At 39.8% G+C, this 24,354-nt stretch overlaps 2 protein-coding genes across 6 annotated transcripts in view; both read left to right on the plus strand.

Annotated features, from left to right (window-relative positions):
• Positions 1-15,950, plus strand: part of TRIM69 (tripartite motif containing 69) — a 33,500-nt gene extending 17,550 nt beyond the window's left edge. For 3 of the 5 annotated variants that reach the window (XM_023196368.2, XM_023196369.1, XM_023196370.1), the window contains 6 exons: positions 3,563-4,039; positions 5,037-5,132; positions 7,295-7,528; positions 8,302-8,324; positions 8,410-8,534; positions 15,352-15,950. In XM_023196368.2, coding sequence (XP_023052136.1) covers positions 3,563-4,039; positions 5,037-5,132; positions 7,295-7,528; positions 8,302-8,324; positions 8,410-8,534; positions 15,352-15,893 — 1,497 coding nt within the window. In that variant the 3' untranslated portion in view covers positions 15,894-15,950. Of the gene's footprint in view, positions 1-3,562; positions 4,040-5,036; positions 5,133-7,286; positions 7,529-8,301; positions 8,325-8,409; positions 8,535-15,351 lie in introns of those variants that run through there. The other 2 variants (XM_023196371.1, XM_023196372.1) reach the window with 2 other exon arrangements.
• The window catches only part of RTF1 (RTF1 homolog, Paf1/RNA polymerase II complex component), a 236,534-nt gene that overhangs the window by 138,496 nt on the left and 73,684 nt on the right, over positions 1-24,354 (plus strand). The window lies entirely within an intron of this gene.

Here is a 24,354-nt window from a genome sequence, read left to right on the forward strand (position 1 = left end):
TTTTTTTTTTTTTTTTGAGACAGGGCCTCACTCTGTTGCCCAGGCTACAGTGCAGTGGCACGATTATGGCCCACTGCAGCCTTGACCTCTGGGGCCCAAGTGATTCTCTCACCTCAGTCTCCCAAATATTTGGGGTTGCAGGTGCATGCATCACACCTGGCTTTTTTTTTTTTTTTTTTTTGAGATGGAGTCTTGCTCTGTCACCCAGACTGGAGTGCAATGGCACGATCTCAGGTCACTGCAACCTCCCCCTCCCAGGTTCAAGTGATTCTCCTGCTTCAGCCTCCTGAGTAGCTGGGATTACAGGCACTCGCCACCACGCCCAGCTAATTTTTGTATTTTTAGTAGAGATGGGGTTTCACTATGTTGGCCAGGCTGGTCTTGAACTCCGGACCTCAGGTGATCTGCCCACCTCGGCCTCCCAAAGTGCTGAGATTACAGGCCTGAGCCACCACACCTGGCCTTTTAAAAAATTATTATTTATAATTTTTAGTAGAGATGATGTCTTACTGTGTTGCCCAGGCTGGTCTCAAACTCCTGGGTTCAAGTGATCCTTCTGCTTTGGCCTCCCAAAGTGCTGGGATTACAGGCATGAGCCACCATGCTCTGCCTCTATTCTTTACTCTTCCCTTCTGCTAGCTTTGGTTTGGCTTGTACCTCTCTTTCTAGTTTTAGGGAAAATTTTGGTTATTGATTTGTGGTCTTTCTTTTTTAATGTAGGTGTTTATAGCTATAACTTTCCTTGTTAGCACTGTTTTCACTGTATCCCATAAGTTTTGGCATGCTGTGATTTTTGTTTGTTTTTGAGACAGGGTCTTGTTTTGTCACCCATGCTGGAGTGCGTAGGTGTGATCTTGACTCACTGCAACCTCCACTTCCTGGGTTCAAGTGATCCTCCTACCTCAGCCTCCCCAGTAGCTGGGACCATGGACAAAAATGCCCAGCTAATTTTTTTTTTCTTTTTGTATTTTTGGTAGAGGCAGAGTTTCACTAGTTTGCCCAGGCTGGTCTCGAGGTCCTGAGCACAAGTGATTGGCCTACCTCAGCCTCCCAAAGTGCTGGGATTAGAGGTGTGAGCCACTGTGCACAGCCTGCATTTTTGTTTTTACTCATCTCAAAGTACTTTCTAATATTACTTGTAATTTCTTCTTTGACCAATTGGTTAAGAGTGTGTTGTGTGTTAATTTTCACATATTTATGAATTTTCCAGTTTTCCTTCTGTTATTGATTTTTAGTTTCATTCCATTGTAGTAAGAGATATTTTGTATGATTTTAATCTTTTTTTTTTTTTCCGAGGCAAGGTCTTGCTCTGTCACCCAGGCTGGAGTACAGTGGCACAACCTTGGCTCACTGCAGTCTCGACCTCCTGGGCTCAAGCAATCCTCTCACCTCAGCCTCCTGAATAGCTGGGACTACAGGCATGTGTCACCATGACCAGCTAATTTTTGTACTTTTTTTTGGAGAGATAGGGTTTCATCATGTTGCCCAGGCTGGTCTCGAACTCTCGAGCTCAAGCAATCCACCTACCTTGGCCTCCCAAAGTTTTGGGATTACAGGCATGAGCCACTGTGCCTGGCTGGTTTTCATCTTTTAAAAATGTATTGAGACTTGTTTTCTGACCTAGCATATGGTCTATCCTGGAGAATGTTCCATGTACACTTAAGAAAAATGTGTATTCTGTTGTTGTTGGATGAAGTGTTCTTTATATGTCTATTAGGTCTAGTTGGCTTACAGTGTTGTTCAATTCTTCTGTTTCCTTACTGATCTTCTATCTTGTTGTTCTGTCCATTATTGAAACTATGGGGTATTGGAATTTACAAGTATTATTGTAGAACTATTTCCATCTTCAGATCTGTCTCTTTTTGCTTCACATTTTTTGAGGCTCTGTTGTTGGGTGTGTATATGTTTATAATTGTTTTATCTTCTTGATGGATTGACCCATTTATCATATCCTTGATAATGTCCTTCTTTGTATTGTTGTAACAAGTTTAACAATTTTTACCTTAAAGTCTATTTTACCTTTTATTAGTAGAGCTACTCCATCTTTTTTGGGTAAATATTTGTATGGATTATCTTTCCAACTTTTTACTTTCAACTTGTTTGTGTATTTGGTTCTAAGGTGAGTCTCCTGTAGATAGCCTATAGTTGGTTCATATTATTTTTATCCATTTTCCTAATCTCTGCCTTTCAATCAGAAGTTAATCTATTTCATCTGAAGTAATTACTGATAAGGAAAGACTTGCCTGTGCCATTTTGTTATTTATTTTCTATATGTGCTTTTTTTGTTTCTAAATTCCTTCATTACTTCCCTTTTTTGTGATTAATTGATTTTTTCTAGCATAACATTTTGATTCCTTTCTCTTTTCGTTTTCTTTATATTGCTTAGTAGTTTTTTCTTTAGTAGTTACCTGAGGGTTATAATTAGTCAACTTTATAATGATCAAGGGTGAATTAATGCCAACTTAGTTTTAATAGTACAAAGCAAAAGATTTTACTATAAAAACTCTGCTCCTTTTCAGCTCTGTTCTCTCCTTTTTGTTGTTATTATCACAAATTATCTCTTTATACATTACATATCCATTAACATACATAACTATTGCTATGTGCGTTTGTCTTTTAAATTGAATAGGGGAAAAAGAAGAGTCAGAAACCAAAAACTGCCTTATTGGACTTTACCTATGTAGCTACTTTTTCACTGGTCTCTATTTATTTATATGACTTTGAGGTACTTCCTAGTTTCCTTTCCCGAGTAGCTGGGACTACAGGTGTGAGTCACTGCACCAGCTTCTGTATTTGTATTTCTGAAATGTGTGTAGTTTTTCTTGAGACGGAGTCTTGCTCTGTTGCCCAGGCTGGAGCACAGTGGCACAATCTCGGCTCACTGCAAGTTCTGCCTCTGGGTTCATGCCATTCTCCTGCCTCGCCTCCTGAGTAGCTGGGACTACAGGCACCCGCCACCATGCCCGGCTAGTTTTTTGTATTTTTAGTAGAGACGGGGTTTCACCTGTATTAGCCAGGATGATCTCGATCTCCTGACCTCATGATCCGCCCACCTTGGCCTCCAAAGTGCTAGGATTACAGGCTTGAGCCACCGTGCCCGGCCTGAAATGTGTTTTTTAAAAAGGAGTGAAGAGGACCCTGGATGGTTGATGATATAATACTACTGACTGAGGAATCTGATTGATTTTCCAATTCTCCATACATAATTTCTAGAAAACAAAAATAAAATAAAGTTTATAACTAGTAGAGCAGAAGTTGAAAACAAAACTTTCAACAGATACATGGGGAAAGTGGGTAAAGAGAGAGATGTACAACAAAGTACATTTCTTTGATTTAGTACTGTTTCTTCCTCTGCTTTGATTCTTCATTAAAGTTTAAATAGCATCATATGCTATAATGTCAGAAAACACTCAATTTACTGGTTCACTTTCAAAGGGCAGATTATGTGCTTTTACTTTAGTTGTGCCAAATTTCAGCTCCTTTAGGAATGGAGCCCATCATCCTGGAGTGTTAAAATGGGCAAAAAGAAAGATAAACTCATTTTAGCTGTTCTTTTCTAAAGGTATCCTCCAACCCCTCCTCCAACATCAACCCAGGCAACTATGTTGAAATGAACGATTCAATCGCCCACCTACCTTCTAAAGTGGTGATACAAGATATTACTATGGAGCTACACTGTCCACTGTGCAACGATTGGTTTCATGACCCACTGATGCTAAGCTGTGGCCACAACTTCTGTCAAGCCTGTATCCAAGACTTCTGGAGGCTGCAAGCAAAGGAAACATTCTGTCCTGACTGTAAGATGCTATGTCAGTATAGCAACTGTACATTCAACCTTGTACTGGACAAGTTGGTAGAGAAGATTAAGAAGTTACCCCTACTCAAGGGCCATCCACAGTGCCCAGAGCATGGAGAGAACCTGAAACTGTTCAGTAAACCAGATGGGAAACTGATCTGCTTTCAATGCAAGGATGCTCGGTTGTCTGTGGGGCAGTCTAAGGAGTTCCTGCAAATCTCTGATGCTGTCCATTTCTTCACGGTGGGTGAGCCCTGGGCCTTGAACAATCCCTTAGAAAAACTAGGAAAAATATTTTGTAGGGCTTCTTCTTTCTTCCAACCCCATCCCTTTATTCAAATGATGATTAGAAAACCCAGACTGCTCAGAAAGTACAACGTATCTTGCAAAGTTCTTTTTCTAGAGTTGCTGCTTATAGGAAAGGAACAGTGGAGGAGCCCTAGCTTACTCCCTCAATTTAAATCTGTACCTAAACTCTGCCATGGTAGCACTCTGCTAAACACTGTGTAGAATATAGATATATAAGATATTGCTCTTGTTATTCAAAAATTCAAAAATTGGTTAAGTTTAAAATGAAGAAAACAACAGAAGCAATGTAAGATAGTCTACTATTAAAAGTTAAATTTTGTCACATTTGTAATTCTTAAGGGTTTAGAATTTCTGAAATGATTAGAGAAAGATGAAATTGTCAGGGGACATATAGTGAAAGAAAGGGAAAGGACTTGAATTGGGAAATCATTTGGATTTGGAAGGGCAGAAGGAAGAAACAAGTGTTCCAAGTGAGAACAACATAAGTAAAATTATAGATTCCGAGAATAGTATATAACTAGAGTGGAAAATGTGTAGAGTTCTATTCCTTTCTTCAAACCCCTGTAGCTAGCTACTAAGAGAAAAACTAAGTTTTAAGCTGTAATTCTTTTTTTTTTTTTTTTTTTTTTTTTTTTGAGATGGGGTCTCACTATGTTGCTCAGGCTGGTCTCAAACTCCTGGACCCAAGTGATCCTCCCATCTCAGTCTCCCAAAGTGCTGAGATTACAGATGTGAGCTGCCACACCTGGCCTTTTTTTTCTTTTCTTTTTCACAATTCTTGAACGAGACAAGAACTATGATACAAGGGAAGGGGAAGATTTTTGCAGCAAGAGCTTGCTTTTTTCTTGCACACTGGGGCCTTGGGGAAGGTGTTGTTTATGGTCGTTCATCTCCCGAGTCAGTCTGGGTTAATTCTATTTGTTATTCCCAGGAGGAGCTTGCCATCCAACAGGGTCAACTGGAGACAACTCTGAAGGAGCTTCAGTCCCTGAGGAACATGCAGAAGGAAGCTATTGATGCTCATAAGGTGAGGAGCAAGAAAGAGGGGTTATGAGATAGAACTGGAACACACCCTCCATGTAACTTCAGCTATGGGTACAAAGGTGCCTAACATATATTATCAACACACTAAATGGTACCTAGGCTATAGAATTGGAAAACTGAGACTGTGGGGTGGAAAGGAATATGGTGGTGGAGTAGGTTCCTAATAGCTGATCAACAGAGCAGATTAACCTTTCCCCTAATATGCTGATCTTTTTGATGGTTCAGTCACCAGGTGACTGTTGTGGGATTGAAATGTGTCTGGTCTTTGGCTTTATCTACGGCAAAAAAAAAAAAAAAAAAAGGAATTTATAAAAAAAAAAAAAATCAATCACTAAAGATTGCTATGTCCAAAGAAATACATTTATTTCCTTTGAGTTTGTAACCAGACACCTCTGGACTAGGTCTCCAAGGTTGTAAGCTTTTTCCATCTGATTTGATCTTTCTTAGCTTCTCCAAACTAAATAAAGCTATTGTCTTCACTTTCAACTTCATAGACACTCTAGGACAACATTAATGGCTAGAGATCTGGCAAAGCAGCCCCTAGGCTGGGGGTGCTAAATTGGACGTTCTGTTTCTTTATTCATTATTCTATGGAGAAGAGCATTCTCAGGTATTTGGCATCTGGAAGAAAAAATATGTAGACTCAGGGAAAGAAGATGGATATATGGAAGTAATGGTGTCTCCAGAAAATCTTGTTCCTGTTGTAAAAGTTCCTATTAGTGTGAGCATTCATTCATTCATTTAACAAATATTTATTGAGTGGGTCATAATACTAGATATTGGGGATGGGAGACAGCTATTAATTAAATAGTCCCAACAGTAATAATAAAATAACAACTGTGATAAGTACTATAAATGAAAGTATAGGGTATGATGATAGCATATAAATGGAGAACATAATCTAGACTGGGGGAGTTGTGTTCTCTGAAGAAGTCACTTATTAAAAATTGAGAATTGAAGGATAAGTAACTCACCCAAGTGAACTGGGTGGAGATATGAAGGAGATGGCCTGGAGAAGAATGTTCTAGGACTAGAAAACAGCATATGGAAAAGTCCTGAGACAGAAAGTTAGCTGCTATGTTAAACAGAGAAAAGGCCAATAAAGCTGTAACATGCTAAGCAAGATGATACTGAAGAGGTGGATATGGGCTTACTGTAACCTCAAACTCTTGGGCTCAAGAAATCTTCCCACCTCAGCCTCCTGAGTATCTGGGACTAGTTCGCCACACCTGGCTAATTATTTTATTTTTGGAGAGACTGGGTCTCACTATGTTGCCCAGTCTTGAACTCCTGTTCTAAGCAATCCTCCCAGCTTGGCCTCCATAAGTGTTGTAATTACAGGTATGAGCCACTGTGCCCAGCCAAGACTATCTTAAGGGTGCAATAATAATTATGAACCATGGAATCCAAGCTAGATAAGAGAGGACATGAAGGTAGAAATTCCTGAATAGAAATGGAGGGATCGGTGAATAGGAGGTTTCAAAGAGATCCAATAATTGTTGCAATAGGAGTATCTGAGTGGGCCTGGTGCATAAAAAGTTATTTTGGAGATGACACAATTGCTGGGGGTGATAAAATCCTAGGTGAGACTATAGGAATGAATCAATAAATGCAAAAATCACTAGACATGAGGAGAATGAGGAACTGAGAAGCCAGGATGTCAAATAGTTTACCTGTGAGGATGTTGAGTTCACCCAAGGAAAAAGCTGCAAGTGTAACAGTGGCGTTCCCCAAGTTCTGATTTCTGGATAAGGACAGTTCTTCCAGCCTCCCAATACCCTCAGTCTAACAGTACCACTTGGCAGCTTTTGGTTTACCAATCTAGGGGGGTATTATCATTCATTCTAGAATGTTTGATTAACTCCATAGTCTTATTTAATATGGCATTGGTTACCATCTCAGTACTGCAATAGGAAACTAGAGGTCACTTTTACCTATTTCGTCCTGAACTACTAAATTAGTTGGAAAAGGAGTAAGTCTCCCAAAGGACTCATTTTAGTATGGTTGAATTTGATATTCAGTAGCCATTTGTATACATTTTTCTGTGATGGTATTTCCCAAGTGTGTGAGTGTTGGTGGTGTGGGTCTCCATCCCCAAGCATTAGTCTTTGTAATAACTATAGTGATAATCATGGAGGTTTCCAGGAAAACAAGCTACATCTGCAGCAACACGTGTCCATGGAGTTTCTAAAGCTGCATCAGTTCCTGCACAGCAAAGAAAAGGACATTTTAACTGAGCTCCGGGAAGAGGGGAAAGCCTTGAATGAGGAGATGGAGCTGAATCTGAGCCAGCTTCAGGAGCAATGTCTCTTAGCCAAGGATATGTTGGTGAGCATTCAGGCAAAGACGGAACAACAGAACTCCTTCGACTTTCTCAAAGTGAGAATCCACACCAATATGATTATGGGTACCTTCCTACCTAGAGGGGGGAAGAGGTTTGGAAAGAATGCAGAAGTGGCTTTTCACATCCAGGGAAAACAAAACAAAACAGTGAAGTAGTGCTTTTAAGATTCTCTGGAAGAAAAGGAGGCGGCTACTTCAGCTATATGCACAGCAGAAAGCTTTACTTTCATCCTCTTAGGAAATAAGATTTTTAAATTCCATTATTAATAGTATATATTAATGGTTTAATATTTTTCCATACTTGATGCTTTATTTCTCAAAAATAAAAAATTTGCCGCATGAGTTGTGTCTTTGGCTCTCAGCAATCATAAGTTGACCTGTCTGAAAAGCTGTTTTCTAAACCTTTGCTTTCTTAAGCTTCACCTCTAAAGAGGCGTTGGTTACCATCTCAGCACTCAGAAGTTTAATTAGCTACAGTAAGGAAAAGTGGCCTTGGGACTGGGATACCTACTGTGTTTTCCTTCTGAGACTATTTGAAAGCATAGGTAAAGATAGCTTAACCTTAAGTACTGTCTTACTGGCTTCTGTCTTGCTCCCTGTAGAAGGGAACTCTAGAAAGAGCAAAAGATCAGTTTAACCTGGGTTAGGATAAGGGATGAAGATTAGAAAAAGTGTAGGAAGGATGAAAGAAGTTGGTAGAGGTGAGTTGGGGACCATCTGCACAAATTCTGGTGGTGGCTGGTATCACCAAAGAAATTTGGGGAGTTGATGAACAGGCATCTGATGTCTCTCTTTCTTGTTTCTTCTAGGACATCACAACTCTCTTAGATAGGTAAGTGTTTCCCTATGGCACTCTTAATATCATTCCCTGAGTCTCTGGAGGATGTCTAAGGAGAAATGATTTATGTCCCCTGCAGCTTGGAGCAAGGAATGAGGGTGCTGGCAACCAGAGAGCTTATTTCCAGAGAGCTGAACCTGGGCCAGTACAAAGGTCCTATCCAGTACATGGTATGGAGGGAAATGCAGGACACTCTCTGTCCAGGTATCAGTGGGTAGTAACTATGGGTTCTTGAGGCTCCTAATCTATGTTTAATCTGTGGGACTTCTTCTGTGGCCCTAATTAGGTTTTTATAGTCTGGGATAGGGAAGGGGTACAGTTTGGCCAAAAGGAGGCTAGTTGGTACGACTGAATTTCTTCTAGTGCTATGACCTAAGAATTTATGACTTTGTGCTCGTAAACAGATACGAGTTTGATATCAGGATTACTCGTTAGCCTATGATTTTGACTGTTTTATGAAATATGGCAACAGCCAAAATTTTATCTTGTTTTACTAAATCAGCTATATGAATCCCAGGGGCTTCTCTGCTCTGAAGGAGGAGAAGGTTTCTGTACATACTCTTTGTATGTACACTGGGTCTTTACAGTTTCTCTTGTACTTGATGTTCATAGTGTAGAACATTTTAGAAGATTGTTTAGATCTTCAGTGCTTCAGAAGAAAACCAGTAATTTAAATAAACGTACCTAAGAAGGACACTAAGTTTTTGTGTTCCTGCAGATACCAAAGGACTGGGCAAGACAAAACAACACACATGGCATTTTAAGAACATCAAATAAAGTTCTAAATAAAAATCTTTATAGAAATAAAATTCTAAACAGAGTTTTTATAGAATTCACAGACTCATTGTTATTATTGTTTATGGTTATTGATTTAATGAGAAATCACAAATATATCCCTGATATAATGAAAAATCACAAATTTTTCCAGGTAATTGACATTGAAAAAAATCAACTATACTGAGACATAGTTAACATAGAGTAAAATTAACCAATTTTAAGGACACAATTTGATGAGTTCTGATGTATACACACATTTAGGTAAACATCTCCATAATCAAAATATGGAAGATTTTTATCACTCCCAAAAGTTCCTACATGCCCCTTTGCAATCAGTCTCTTCCTTCTAATCTCAGGCTCTAACATTCACTGATATGTTTTATTTCACTTTAAATGTGTCTTCTAAATTTTTATCTAAGTGATAGCATACATTATGTAGTGTTTTGTGTCTGTTTTTTTTTTTTCACTTAGTATAATTTTTTTTGTATTTATTTATTTATTTATTTATTTATGTATGTATTTTGAGATGGAGTCTCACTCCGTTGCCCAGGCTGGAGTACAGTGGCACCTTCTCGGTTCACGCCAAGCTCCGCCTCCTGGGTTCACGCCATTCTCCTGCCTCAGGCACCCAAGTAGCTGGGACTACAGGCGCCCCCCACCACGCCTGGCTAATTTTTTGGATTTTCAGTAGAGACGGGGTTTCACCGTGTTAGCCAGGATGGTCTCGATCTCCTGACCTTGTGATCTGCCCACCTCGGCCTCCCAAAGTGCTGAGATTACAGGTGTGAGCCACCATGCCCGGCTGCATAATGCTTTTTGAGCACTTATGTTGTTCCATGTATCAATAATCATGATTATTCATTCAATTTACTTATTCATTTACCAATTGATGGACATGGGATAATCCATGGTAGTTTTATCCATCCTGCAATTAATGAAAGTCCATTTCTCTATATCCTTTCCAAAACTTGACATTGTCGATCTTTTTAATTTAGACCATTTTACTGAATGTATGGTAGTATCTTTTTGGTGGAAGGGTGGGACAGAGTCTCACTCTGATGCCTGGGCTAGAGTACAGTGGTGCATCTCAGCTCACTGCAACCTCTGCCTTCGAGGCTCAAGTGATTCTTGTGCCTCAGACTAACGCGTAGCTGGAATTACAGGCGTGCACTGCCATGCCTAGCTAATTTTTGTATTTTTAGTAGAGACGAAGTTTTGCCATGTTGGTCAGGCTGATCTTGAACTCCTGGTCTCAAGTGATCCATCCACCTCAGCCTCCCAAAGTGTTGGAATTACAGGCGTGAGCTGTGGTGCCCAGCTGCGTATCCCTAATGAGCAACCCTGCTGAGCATCTTTTCATGTGCTTCCTTGCCATTCATATATTTTTTTGGTTGTGTTCAATCTTTTGTTTATATTTTTATTAAATTGTTTTATTATTAAGTTGTAAAGAATACAAATCCTTTATCAGATATATGTTTCTTAAATACTTTCTCTCCATGGCTTGCCTTTTTTTCTTTTCTTTTCTTTTTTTTTTTTTTTTTTTTGAGATGGAGTCTTGCTGTGTCACCCAGGCTTGAGTGTGGTTCAATCTCGGCTCACTGCAAGCTCCACCTCCCAGGTTCACGCCATTCTCCTGCCTCAGCCTCCTCCTGAATAGCTGGGACTACAGATGCCCGCCACCACGCCCGGATAATTTATTTTGCATTTCTAGTAGAGATGTGGTTTCACCATATTAGCCAGAATGGTCTCAATCTCCTGACATCATGATCCACCCGCCTCGGCCTCCCAAAGTGCTGGGATTACAGGCATGGGCCACCGCGCCTGGCCGCTTTTTCATTTTCTAACATGGTTGTTCAAAGAACAAACATTTTAAATTTGAATACAGTACAATTTACCAATTGAGTCACTGACTGGTCATAAAAATCCTCAAGATGCTGCACGTATTTTACAGCTCTATTATTTAGGTGAATACACTCTTAAGATTGTTATTATCTTTTGATGATTCAATCTCACTAAAATTATAAAATGTTCATCTTTATCCCTGTTAACAATTCCTTTTTCTGAAGTCCGTTTTTTTTTTGTTTGTTTGTTTGTTTGTTTTTTCTTTTGAGACAGTGTCTTGCTCCGTCGTCCAGGCTGGAGTACAGTGGCACGATCTCAGTGAGCTGCAAGCTCCGCCTCCTGGGTTCACACCATTCTCCTGCCTCAGCCTCCCGAGTAGCTGGGACTACAGGCGCCCGCCACCATGCCCGGGTAATTTTTAGTATTTTTATTAGAGGCGAGGTTTCACTGTGTTAGCCAGTATGGTCTCGATTTCCTGACCTCGTGATCCACCTGCCTCGGTCTCAAAGTGCTGGGATTACAGGCATGAGCTACCACGCCCGGCCCTGAAGTCTGTTTTGTCTAATACAGTATTGGCACTCTGGTTTTCTTTAGATTTGTTTCTTTAATCAATCAAAATTATCTGTTTGTACAATACATGTTTTCCCATCACCTTACTTTTAACTTGTGTTTTCATATTTTAGGTATGTTTTATGTAGCAGGCATATAGTTTAGTCTTGCTTTTTTACTCAATCTGACAATCTCTGTCTGTTAATTGAAGTGTTTTGACCTTTACATTTAATGTTATTAGTATGACTGGGCTTAAATCAACCATTTTGGTTATTTGTTTTTTAAATACTATCTGGCTTTTCTTCCTTTTTTTCTCTATACCTTCCTTCTTTTGGATTGAGTGCCTTTTAGTTTTCCCTTTCATCTTCTTCTTTTTTTTTTTTTAAAGAGAACCTTCCTCTGTCGCCCAGGCTAGAATGTATAGAGGCCTGATCTCGGCTCACTACAACCTCTGCTTACTGGGTTCAAGGAATCCTCCTACCTCAGCCTCCCCAGTAGCTAGGATGAAGGCATGCATCACCATGCCTGGCTAACTTTTTTTATTTTTTTTTAAATTTTTAGTAGAGATGGGGTTTCACCATGTTGGCCTCCAACTCCTGACCTCAAGTGATTCACCTGCCTTGGCCTCCTGAAGTGCTGGGATTACAGGCATGAGCCACTGTGCCTGGTCTCTTTGGCTAATTTTTTTTTTTTTTTGGGATGGAGTCTCGCTCTGTCGCCCAAGCTGGAGTGCATTGGTGCGATATCGGCTCATTGCAAGCTCTGCCTCCCGGGTTCATGCCATTCTCCTGCCTTAGCCTACTGAGTAGCTAGGACTACAGGCGCCCGCCACCATGCCTGGCTAATTTTTTGTATTTTACTAAAGACGGGGTTTCACCTTGTTAGCCAGGATGGTCTCGATCTCCTGACCTCATGATTCGCCTGCCTTGGCCTCCCAAAGTGTTGGGATTACAGGCATGAGCCACACCGTGCCCAGCCCTCTTTGGCTAATTTTAAGACTTGCTTTTTGTCACTTGCTTCCATCAATTTGATTATATGGGGTCTTGGTGTGACTTTCTTTGTATTTATTCTGCTTGTGCTTCATTAAGCTTCTTGGATCTAAGAGTTTATAATTTTCATCAAATTTGGAATAATACCAGCTGGTATTTCTTCAAATACTTTTTTACAACCCCTTTTCTCCTCTCCTTCTTGGAGTTTAATTTTACATATTTTAGACAACTTGATATTGTCAAGTTGTCTCATGTCATCGATATTCAGTATTTATTTTAGCCTTTTTTTGCCTCACACTTTAAATGGTTTCTATTGTTATTCAAGTCCTCATCTTTTCTTCTGCACAGTCTAATCTTCTGTTAATATTGTTCAAGATATTTTCATTTTATATACATTTCATTTCATCTCTAGACGTTTCATTTGGGTCTTTTAATATCTTTCCTTTCTCTTCTCGCCATGTTCATGCCTTCCTCTACATTCTTGAAAATATGGAAGACATTTATCCATTTTAATGTCCTTGTCTGCTAATTCAATCATCATTGTCATTTCTGGGCCTGATTTTATTGTTTGATTGTTCTCCTGACTAAGAGTCATATTTTCCTGCTGCTTTGCTTGGCTAGTAATCTTTTTCCTTTTAATGGGCTTTATTTTTTAAGATACTTTTAGATTTTTAAATTTTACAGAAAAACTGAGAAGATAGTGTAGAGTTTTTTATATGCCCCATCCTCAGTTTTCCCTATTATTAACATCTTAGATTTAACATTTTTAACAACTAATGAACCAAAATTGATACATTATTAACTAAAATCCACAGTTCCTTTAGATTTTCTTAGTTTTTACCTAAGTCATTTTTCTGTTTCAGGTTCCCATCTAAGATGCCACATTACACTAAGTTGTCATTTTCTTTAGGCTCCCCTTGACTGTGACAGTTTCTCAAACTTGCCTTATTTTTTATGACTTAGACAGTTTTGAGGAGTACTGGTCACATATTTTGTAAGGATGCTGCACTATTGCAATGTGTTTGATATTTTCCTCATAAAATTTGGGTTATGAGTTGGGAGAGGAAGACAGTAGCGTTAAAGTGCCATTGTCATCACGTCATATTAAGTGTTCATACTGTCAACATGATTTATGACTATTGATGTTGACTTTCATCACCTGGCTGAGAAAGTGTCTGTCAGGTTTCTCTACTGTACTCTTTTATCCTCCTCCTACACTTGTATGCTTTGGAAGGCAGTCACTGTGCACAGCCCACGCTTAAGGAGTGGGTAGTTATGCTCCCTCTCCCTGAGGATAGAGTGTTAATGTAAATTATTTGAAATTTTGCTGCCCGGAGATTTGTCTCTTCTGGTTGGTAATTTTTTACTGGATGCCAAATACAATGAATTTCATATGGTTCATACTGATGAATTCATATTGGTGAATTTTATATTTGCTGGATTTTGTTGTAGTTCTTTCAGTTCTATTGAATTTAACTCTGGCATGCAGTTAACATTGTATGAAATCATTTGTTCCTTTTGAGGCTTAAATAAAGCCTTGTTAGAGTGGTTCAAGAACAGCCTTTAATCTAGCGCTTAGTCCATTTTCTAAAGTAATATACCCTTCTGATTACTCTACCTGACGTTGCCATGTTATGACATTTTTCCATTCTGATTGGCAAGACTGAAAATTATTCCCAGCTTTGTGTGAGCTGCAGAAATTGTTCGGTCTACTGATTTCTGGAGGTTCTTTCTCTGGCCTTGACGAGTTTCACTACATGCATGTGCAGATCAGTACTCAGCCACAGCCTTGAGAGAATCCTTTTGTAAATGTTGGAAAGTTTCTGTGAAGTTCCCGCCTCTGTTACTCTGCTCAGCAAACCGTAGCTGCCTTGGTATGATACAGAGTTTTTCTTCCTGTATACTTTGCTCTGTAAAGCCAAACTTCACTTCTAGCAATCTTTTAAAGTGCTAACTGATTTTTAAATTTTTGGTATAATTTTACATCAAGAAAACCAAATGAGATTTATTTAATAGATGACTGTTTGTTAATAATGTATTATTTATCCATATACTCTCCCTCTATACAGAGTGGGAAATTGTTTTTCTATGGTAACTGTGGTCAGACTGTTTTTAATCTGTTTATTTCTTTCCCTCTGTTTATTCAAAACATCCTAAATACATCGCATATATATCACAACCGAATACTTACCTTCCTCAGAAAGCTTTTCTAGAACATCCTTACCTAATGTTTACCCCTTTGGCATTTGTATTTTCTTATATTTATTAGTACAGGTTTATATTATTTGTATTGTTTCCTTTAGTAGAGCGTAAATTACTTCAGAGTGAACCCGGATTTTTACACTAAATATAAAAATGTCTAGAATATAGTAACATGGATACCCAAACAATAAAAAGCATGTAAGTGGCCAGGTGCGGTGGCTCATGTCTGTGATCTCAGTGCTTTGGGAGGCCGAGGCAGGTGGGTTACTTGAGGCCAGGAGTTCGAGGCCAGTCTAGCCAACACGGTGAAACCCTATCTCTACTAAAAAATTACAAAGGTTAGCCAGGTGTGGTGGTGCACACCTGTAATCCTGGCTACTTGGGGGGCTGAGGCATAAGAATTCCTTGAACCTAGGAAGTGGAGGTTGCAGTGAGCCGAGATCGCACTGCTGCACTCCAGCATGGGCAACAGAGTGTCTGTCTCAAAAAACAAAACAAAACAAAACGAAACAAAACAAAAAAGCATGTAAGTATATGCTTGCCTAAGAGTCTGTGTATGGGGAGATAAAGTACTGTTGAATATGAAACACTATCTTTCACTATGGGAATTTGTGTTTACCCCCTTTTCTCCCATGCTCTGCTTTCTTTTATTTTCTTACTAGGCCTATCTCCACTAACTCTGGACCCTAAAACAGCTCACCCAAATCTGGTGCTCTCCAAAAACCAAACCAGCGTCTGGCATAGTGACATTAAGAAGGTAATGCCTGATGATCCAGAGAGGTTTGACTCAAGTGTGGCTGTGCTGGGCTCAAGAGGCTTCACCTCTGGAAAGTGGTACTGGGAAGTAGAAGTAGCAAAGAAGACAAAATGGACAGTTGGAGTCGTCAGAGAATCCATCATTCGGAAGGGCACTTGTCCTCTAACTCCTGAGCAAGGATTCTGGCTTTTAAGACTAAGGAAACAAACTGATCTAAAGGCTCTGGATTTGCCTTCTTGCAGTCTGACACTGACTAACAACCTCGACAAAGTGGGCATATATCTGGATTATGAAGGAGGGCAGGTGTCCTTCTACAATGCTAAAACCATGACTCACATTTATACCTTCAGTAACACTTTCATAGAGAAACTTTATCCCTACTTCTGCCCCTGCCTTAATGATGGTGGAGAGAATAAAGAACCAATGCACATTTTACATCCACAGTAATGAGTCATACTATTATACAAATTCAGAGTGTTATTAAAGAGGTATTGAAATATTTTACCAGTCTCACTGGATTCTCTTCTCAATTTATGGGGAACTACAGAATAATGAAAAGAGGATGCACAAATCAAATTCCATTCTTTCAGTATCCTAAATGGATTTCACTGGAGCCTTTCAAGATATCATTCTTCTCTGGGGTCTTTCATGACACAGGAGCCACTCTCATGAGAGTGATCATCATGCTACTGTTACTGGAGCAAACTGCAACTTGAGTTTGTGATGTGTGGGAACCCTTTTCAAATATGCCCAGAAATTATCATGCTGTCATATTTTCCAGCATAATGACCCTTAGCAGATGAATTTTCAGGAGTTCATTCTTCTTACTATTTAATTATTTTTTGATATACATTTTCATCTTATTTCTTTTTTTAGAACTTACTGCTGTAATTTTATTTTATTTTATTTTTTTGAGACAGAGTCTCGCTGTGTTGCCTAGGTTGGAGTGCAGTGGCATGATCATGGCTCACTGTAGCCTCAACCTCCTGGGCTCAAGCAATCCTCCTACCTCAGACCCTGAGTAGCTGGGACTACAGATGCACACCACCACAAGTAGAGATGGGGTTTCACCATGTTGCCCAGGCTTTTCTGGAACTCTTGGGCTCAAGAGATCCTCATGCCTCAGCCTTCCAAAGTGTTGGAATTATAGGTGTGAGCTACCATGCCTGTCCTGTAATTTTAAACCATGCTCCACAGGCTTAAATAAAAAAGTAGGAAATGATCTGGACTAGTTTATAATCTTGCCTTGAATTCTCTCAAGATACATTTTAGTCCAGCAAATCTGTGATTCTTTCCCTTCCTTTCTCAGTTCCATTTCTCTGCTTTACCTATCTGCAGGAGACATGCATATATATGCAGTCTGAAAGATGGGGTCTCATTATGTTGCCTAGGCTAGTCTTGAATTCCTGACCTCAAGCATCCTTCCACCTTGATCTCCCAAAGTTCTAGGATTACAGATGTGAGCCACCACACCCTACCTCCATCTACTTTTGACTACATCCTTTTTCATCATTCCTGCCTATAATTTAAGTAGTATTTTGTATCTTGTTCTCTCCAATATACTCCTTGAGCTTATTCTAAGTCTAAAATTCTCAACATCATTGATCTCAGCAGTACTCTTGATTGATTGTCCCTATTTCCTTTCTTTGGAAGTCCTCATCTAAATGGGCTTTATTCTCGATAGCTGACAGTTTTGGGGGGACTTTTTAGGACCTTCAGCATTGGTCCTCTAAAATTATAATTAGTACAGTTTTTGGTTTTTTTGGGGGGTCAGGGCAAAAACTTAAATGTGTGTATGTGAAAAATAATGCAAATGCTGTGGGCAATATTCATGTAGTTTGTTATATACAATATGCATACATTTACAACTGATTTGGATACACATCCATAACAGGATTAAGACTACATTTAGTAAATTGTCTTTTTTTTTTTTTTTATGAATTCACTTCAATCAGAACGTAGTAAGAACATGTTTTGTGCCTGGAATCTTGCTTAATGTCTTAAAGGGTATAAAACAGCATAAAAAGAAAAAGAACGGCATGCCAATAGAAAGTAATCTGAGTAAAAATTCACTTCTGAGATATAAAAAGTTACAGCTGAAATATATTATTAATATTTTTTAAGACAAGGTCTTACTCTGTCACCCAGGCTGGAGTACAGTGGCACGAACACGGCTCATTGCAGCCTGGGACTCTTGGGTCCTCCCACCTCAGCCTCTCGAGTAGCTAGGATTATAGATGCAGGCAACTAGGCCCAACTAAATTTTTATTTTTAGTCGAGACGAGGTCTCGCTATGTTGCCCAGGCTTGAAATATATTATTCTTAAGATGCAATGGTTCTTAACTCTGGATACACATTAGGTTCATGAAGGAGGCTTTAAAAAAAATTAGATGCCTGGACTCCAGCCAAGACCAATCAAGTAAAGATCTCCAGCAAGTGAAACCCTGCCAGAATGCCAGTGTACAGTGGCTACAGGCCACTAGTTTCTAAAAGCTCTCAGGCGATTCTAATGTGTGGCTGGGGCAGACAGCCACTGAACTAAAGCAACATGTTTTATTTATGTATTTATTTTTACTTAATTTTTTTTTTCTACAAGTTATTGGGGTATAGGTGGTATTGGGTTACATGAGTAAGTTCTTTGGTGGTGATTTGTGAGATTTTGGTGCACCCATCACCTAAGCAGTGTATACTGCATCATATTTGTAGTCTTTTGCCCCTCGCCCCCCTCCTACTCTTCCCTCCAAGTCCCCAAAGTCCATTGTATCATTCTTATGCTTTTGCATCCTCATAGCTTAGCTTGCACATATCAGTGAGGACATACAATGATTGGTTTTCCATTCCTGAGTTACTTCACTTAGAATAACAGTCTACAATCTCATCGAGGTCACTGCAAATGCCATTAATTCATTCCTTTTTATGGCTGAATAGTATTCCAGTATATAGACATATCATAGTTTCTTTATCCACTCTTTGATTGATGGGCATTTGGGTTGGTTCCATGATTTTGCAATTGTGAATTGTACTGCTATAAACATGCATGTGAAAGTATCTTTTTCATATAATGACTTCTTTCCCTCTGGGTAGATACCCAGTAGGAGGATTGCTCGATCAAGTAGTTCTACTTTTAGTTCTTTAAGGAATCTCCACACTGTTTTCCACAGTGGTAGTACTAGTTCACATTCCCACCAGCAGTGTAGACGTGTTCCCTGTTCACTGCATCCATGCCAACATCTACAGTTTTTTGATGTTTTTGAGTATGGTCATTCTTGCAGGAGTAAGGTGGTATCACATTGTGGTTTTGATTTGCATTTTCCTGACCATTAGTGATGTTGAGCATTTTTTCATATGTTTGCTGTCATTTGTATATCTTCTTTTGAGAATTGTCTATTCATGTTCTTAGCCCACTTTTTGATGGGATTGTTTGTTTTTTTCTTACTGATTTGTTTCAGTTTGTTGTAGATTCTGGATATTAGTCCTTTGTCAGATGTATAGATTGTGAAAATTTTCTCCCACTCTATGGGTTGTCTGTTTACTCTGCTGACTGTTACTTTTGCTGTGCAAAAGCTCTTTAGTTTAATTAAGTCCCAGTTATTTATCTTTGCTTTTATTGCATTTGCTTTTGGGTTATTGGTCATGAAATTCTTGCCTAAGCCAATGTCTAGAAGGGTTTTTGCAATGTTATCTTCTAGAATTTTTATAGTTTCAGGTCTTAGATTTAAGTCCTTAATCCATCTTGGTTGATTTTTTTATAAGGTGAGAGATTAGGATTCATTCTTTTACATGTAGCTAGCCAATTATCCCAGCACCATTTGTTGAAAAGGGTGCCCTTTCTCCACTTTATGTTTTTGTTTGCTTTGTCAAAGATCAGTTGGCTATAAGTATTTGGGTTTATTTCTGGGTTCTCTATTCTGTTCCACTGGTCTATGTGTCTTTTTTTTTTTTTTGAGATGGAGTCTCGCTCTGTCTCCCAGCCTGGAGTGCAGTGGCGCAATATCAGCTTGCGGCAAGCTCCATCTCCCAGGGTCACGCCATTCTCCTGCCTCAGCCTCCCGAGTAGCTGGGACTACAGGTGCCCGCCACAATGCCTGGCTATTTTTTTTTGTTTTTTGTTTTTTGTTTTAGTAGAGATGGGGTTTCACCGTGTTAGCCAGGATGGTCTTGATCTCCTGATCTTGTAATCCACCTGCCTCGGCCTCCCAAAGTGCTGGGATTACAAGCGTGAGCCACCGCGCCCGGCCTTCACAAATAATTTTAAAACTATTAACATTTCACTCTTGTCATCATGTGTAGGAGAGCAACTAGTCCTCAGTGGAATACAAATTGTTTCTAGCTGAAGTTTTCTTTTCCTGACATCATGCTTGTTCCTGCATATCCAAGATATCCAATCAGGGTATCTCAAACAACACTGCGCCTGGCAATGGAACTCACTTCAGGGTAAAAGAAAGCAGGTAATGACTAATACCAATGGAATTTACCAGGCTTACCATTACTTAATTAACCAGAAGGAATTAGCCTTACAGACCAAGCAAAATATTTGCTTTCTCCTTCAGATCATGAAAGTATTAGACTAAAAATCATTTCTAAAATGTAACTCCTCCATTTCTGACCTGGATAAGATGGCAGATTCTTGCCCTCTCTAGTCCTCTCCACAATGCATAATAATAAACATTGCAAAAATAACTCAAGAGACAATGAAAGGGGAACTCTGAGAGGTAGAAGACGAGGGTGCATCAGTTTGAGATCCCAGGACTGGAGAAGTGACACAGTGTCAGGGTATCCTATGTCCTTCCAACCTACAAAAGAGGTGATCCAGGTCCAGCATTTTCTGATCCAAGCCTAGCAATAGAAGGCAGCCCAGGTAGGCTAAGGTCTCCCCCACATTGAATAGGAATCCACCTATACTATTACCTGAGCCCAGTAAATAGGGTGGATCAGAAGCCCACTTATATACTAAGGGGCCAGGGAAGTTTTCTTCTTCTTCTCTGATGGGACTGCGACTCCCCTCCTCCTTCACCCAGAGACACCATGCAGTCGGAAGGCACCAGAAAGGGAAACACACCAAAAAAAAAGAGCATCAGGACTAACTGAATTTGTTTTGCAGACAATAATGAAAAAGAAAATTCAAAAAGAATTTTTTTGAAAGCATTTACTTTGCAATCAGACACAAGAAGGTCCTGTCAGGCATGGACCAAGTCTATACAGCCATAACTCATGGCCTAGAGAGCCCCTGGAATATACAGCTACAGACAGCTACAGATACCCATATCTTTGCCCTTAGGGACATCAGGAAAGAGGGTGTCATCTGCCAGACTGTGTGTGACCATGACTCAGGATTACTTCCCTTCAATCCCTTCAGAGACGAAATGAAGGGTAAGTCATCCCTGACTTTGTTTAAAACACAGCACACTATATAAGTTTAACAAACATCTTATTTTTTAGGGCCTTTTCCTGTTATTTCATTTTTAAGAAACCCACCACTCACCTATTCATCCTCTGACAGAAACTTATTTAAAGCTGATAAAAAAGCAGAGAAATATTTCACAACATTGAAGCAAAATAATCTGACTGAACCAAGCTTTCATAGGGGAACTGGGGAAAGAGTGAAGAACCAAGCAAAATAGACAAGTCAGGTAAAGTTGTAAAATAGTTTGGTTTTGAATTCTTATTTCTAGAAAGTTTTTGCAAAGTTGCATTATAACTAAGAGATTTTCCTCTAAGTTGCCATAAAAAGCAAAAGTGGGCCCAGATGTCACCAGGGAGAGCTGTCATCAAGGCTCTCCTGCCTCAAGAAACACCTTACCCGTCCCAGAGAAAGACTTTGAAAAGAGGTCACTCTCAGAATGTTTACCAAGAGAGAGAAGGAAGTCAGTACTTCACACTTCTCCTGGATTTGTAATCCCTTGCTCTCCTGCTGGTTTTTAATTTCTATCTGGATGGCCTACTATGAGGCTGCCCTGACCAGATTCTTCCCCAGAACATGGAGCTTTCAGTAAGTGAGAAGACAGGAGTGACGAATCGCACTCCACTTTCAGAGTATCTTGTTACAGAAAATTTTCTTGCATCGCATCCCAGAGAATTAACATAAAATAATTGCACGAATGTTAGAAAGAAGTTACGAGAACACTGTAAAAGCATCAGTAGAACACACATTCATTCATTTCTTTAACAAATAAGTATTGAGCAACTTCTACATGTCAGATATTGTCCTAGCCACAGGAAACACAGCAATAAAAGAAAAAAAAAATCAGCCGGGCGCGATGGCTCAAGCCTGTAATCCCAGCACTTTGGGAGGCCGAGACGGGCGGATCATGAGGTCAGGAGATCGAGACCATCCTGGCTAACACGGTGAAACCCCATCTCTACTAAAAATACAAAAAAACTAGCCGGGCGAGGTGGCGGGCGCCTGTAGTCCCAGCTATTCCGGAGGCTGAGGCAGGAGAATGGTGTAAACCCGGGAGGCGGAGCTTGCAGTGAGCTGAGATCCAGCCACTGCACTCCAGCCTGGGCGACAGAGCTAGACTCCGTCTCAAAAAAAAAAAAAAAAAAAATCCTGCTTTAGAAGGCTTACACTGGAGTGGGAAGAAACAGACAAATAGTTATCAGCATGTGACCATAATGTAGGTTAAGGAAGAATAAAGTATATTAAAGGAAGCAGAATTAGGAATATAGGGAATGAGAATACTGTTTTAAATGCTGAAAGATAATCTTTCTGAGGAGGTGCCCTTGAGTAGAGACAGAAAGAAATGAGGGGAAAGTGTGCACAAATGTGGAAGAAAAGCATTCCAGACAGAGAAAAAGCGCATGGGAATATGCACGTCCATGGAGAGTGAAGAGGGAAGGGTGGATGAAGAGTCCTGAGCTGGCAGTGAGAGCAGGGGTGGTGGGAGCAGCCCACAGAGCACCTATGGCCAATGGAAGGATCAGACTTTCACTGTGTGCAATATAAGAAGCCACTGGAGCATTCTGAACAGAGCAGCAACATCATCTGGTCAATGTTTCTAAAGGGTCATGTGGACTGCTGTTGCAGGATAGGCAGTGGAAGGGGCAAAACCAGTTAGGAGGCTATTGCCGCAGTCAAGACAAAAGATGGGGGTGGCTTGAATCAGGATGGGAGCAGTGGAGATGATGAGACATGGTCAGATTCTGAACAAATTTTGAAGGTAGAGCTGACATAATTTGTTGATAAATTGGGTACATGGACTGTGAGTGGGAAATAGGAATCAAGGCTGACCCCAAGGCTGTTGACCCAAAAAGCTGATAGAATTTACTGAAAAGCAGAATACTGCAACAGAAGTAAACCAGAGGTAGGTATGAAGAGAATTAAGAGTTAGATTGGAGATGTATTCAGTTTGAGATGCATGTTACACGCCTAAGTGGAGCTGGCAAGTAGGCAGTTGGACTTCAAAGTTGGACACTTATGGGAAACGTTAACCACTGAAGCTACTTTTGGAAGTTATTACCCCGATAGCTGGTACTTGAGCTATGGAAGTGAAGTTTACAAAGACAGAAATCTTCTTGTTAAGGCCCCTTGGATTTCAATAATTTACCAGATTTGTGCAATAGTAGACCAAATAAAAAATAAATAGAACAATAAAAATTTCTGTCTCTAGAGCCTATATAGTCAAAGTAGAAAAGCCTCTAGACCTTTAAGACTTGCAGTTTACTAGCTCTGTTCAAGGAATTCAATGACCACAAAACGTGTGAGCGTATAATATAAGGATGACCAAAGAAGGGAATTTAGACCAAGATCATCAAAAAGTTTTCATAGAATACATCAAAAAGACATCTGATACACACATAAACACATACACACTAAATTCAAGATAGACAAAGATAGATATAGACTTACCATGGACATTTATACTTAATTATCCATAAAGAATAGAATCAAGTTCCATTAATTTTTTTCAATTCTTTTTCTAACTCAAGACTTTCAAACCTCCTCTCTCTTTTGTTGTCCCTTCCTTGCTCATCTCAAATAAAAATCACAATTTATAAGATCACTCTTACCAAACCAAAGAGACTTGGGAGGAACAGTAATTTTTACGAGCTAACTTGGGATCTGTTATCATTTTTAACAGGTGACACTTGATTTCTCACCTGATGTACCAAAGAATGGCAGAACGAAAGCCTCTAGGGAGAAAATGAGATTTTCATAGCTTAAACACTAAAAACAACAGTCCCATAACACTGAATCTCATTATCAAACAGCAAACACTCCCACCTCTCTCGTCAACTGTGGTGTGCACGAGATGCCTTTCAGAAGGCCACACATTCGTTTACACTCATGCCTACCCACCATGCCACCCCCATCACAAACAGACACACACACACACCCCACCAGCAATGATGCTGTTACCTCTGGTAAACTTGGAAAACATGTGTCAGAGCTAGAACCTTCTCTTGTCACACCATCATAAATTACTGCCCAGGATATGAGTCTGTGTTTGCAGACCATTTTGTTCCTTATGTGGTGAATTTGGCCAGAGCTGGTGAGAATAATGAATGCAGCTGCATGTCCAATGTGCAAGGAGGATAGATATTCAGACCCAGGTTAAATTAGAGAAAGAAAAGACCCCAGCAAGAGGCACCATCCAGCTCAGTCAAGCTTTGTCAATCACTGTTTACATCACGTTCACCCATAAAATAGATAATGACAATATTTTCCCATATATTTCTAAGCTGCTGGTCTCTGGGGAAGTCTAAAAGTTCACAGAGGCCTTAAAAATGTGTACCAAATCTTTAGCATACAATAACAGAGATGTGAAATCAGCATTTTATCAATCATTGGATTAGACCTCCCTATGCCTCAGGCAAGGGACTATTTGCAAGGCTACCAAAAAGCAATGAGCCTTGTCCTACTCCACTGTTTTGCCCTTAAATTCTGTTGTAAGTCTTTTGGGGAAAG

The sequence above is a fragment of the Piliocolobus tephrosceles genome, chromosome 6, assembly GCF_002776525.5.
Source record: "Piliocolobus tephrosceles isolate RC106 chromosome 6, ASM277652v3, whole genome shotgun sequence".
Lineage (NCBI taxonomy): Eukaryota > Metazoa > Chordata > Mammalia > Primates > Cercopithecidae > Piliocolobus > Piliocolobus tephrosceles.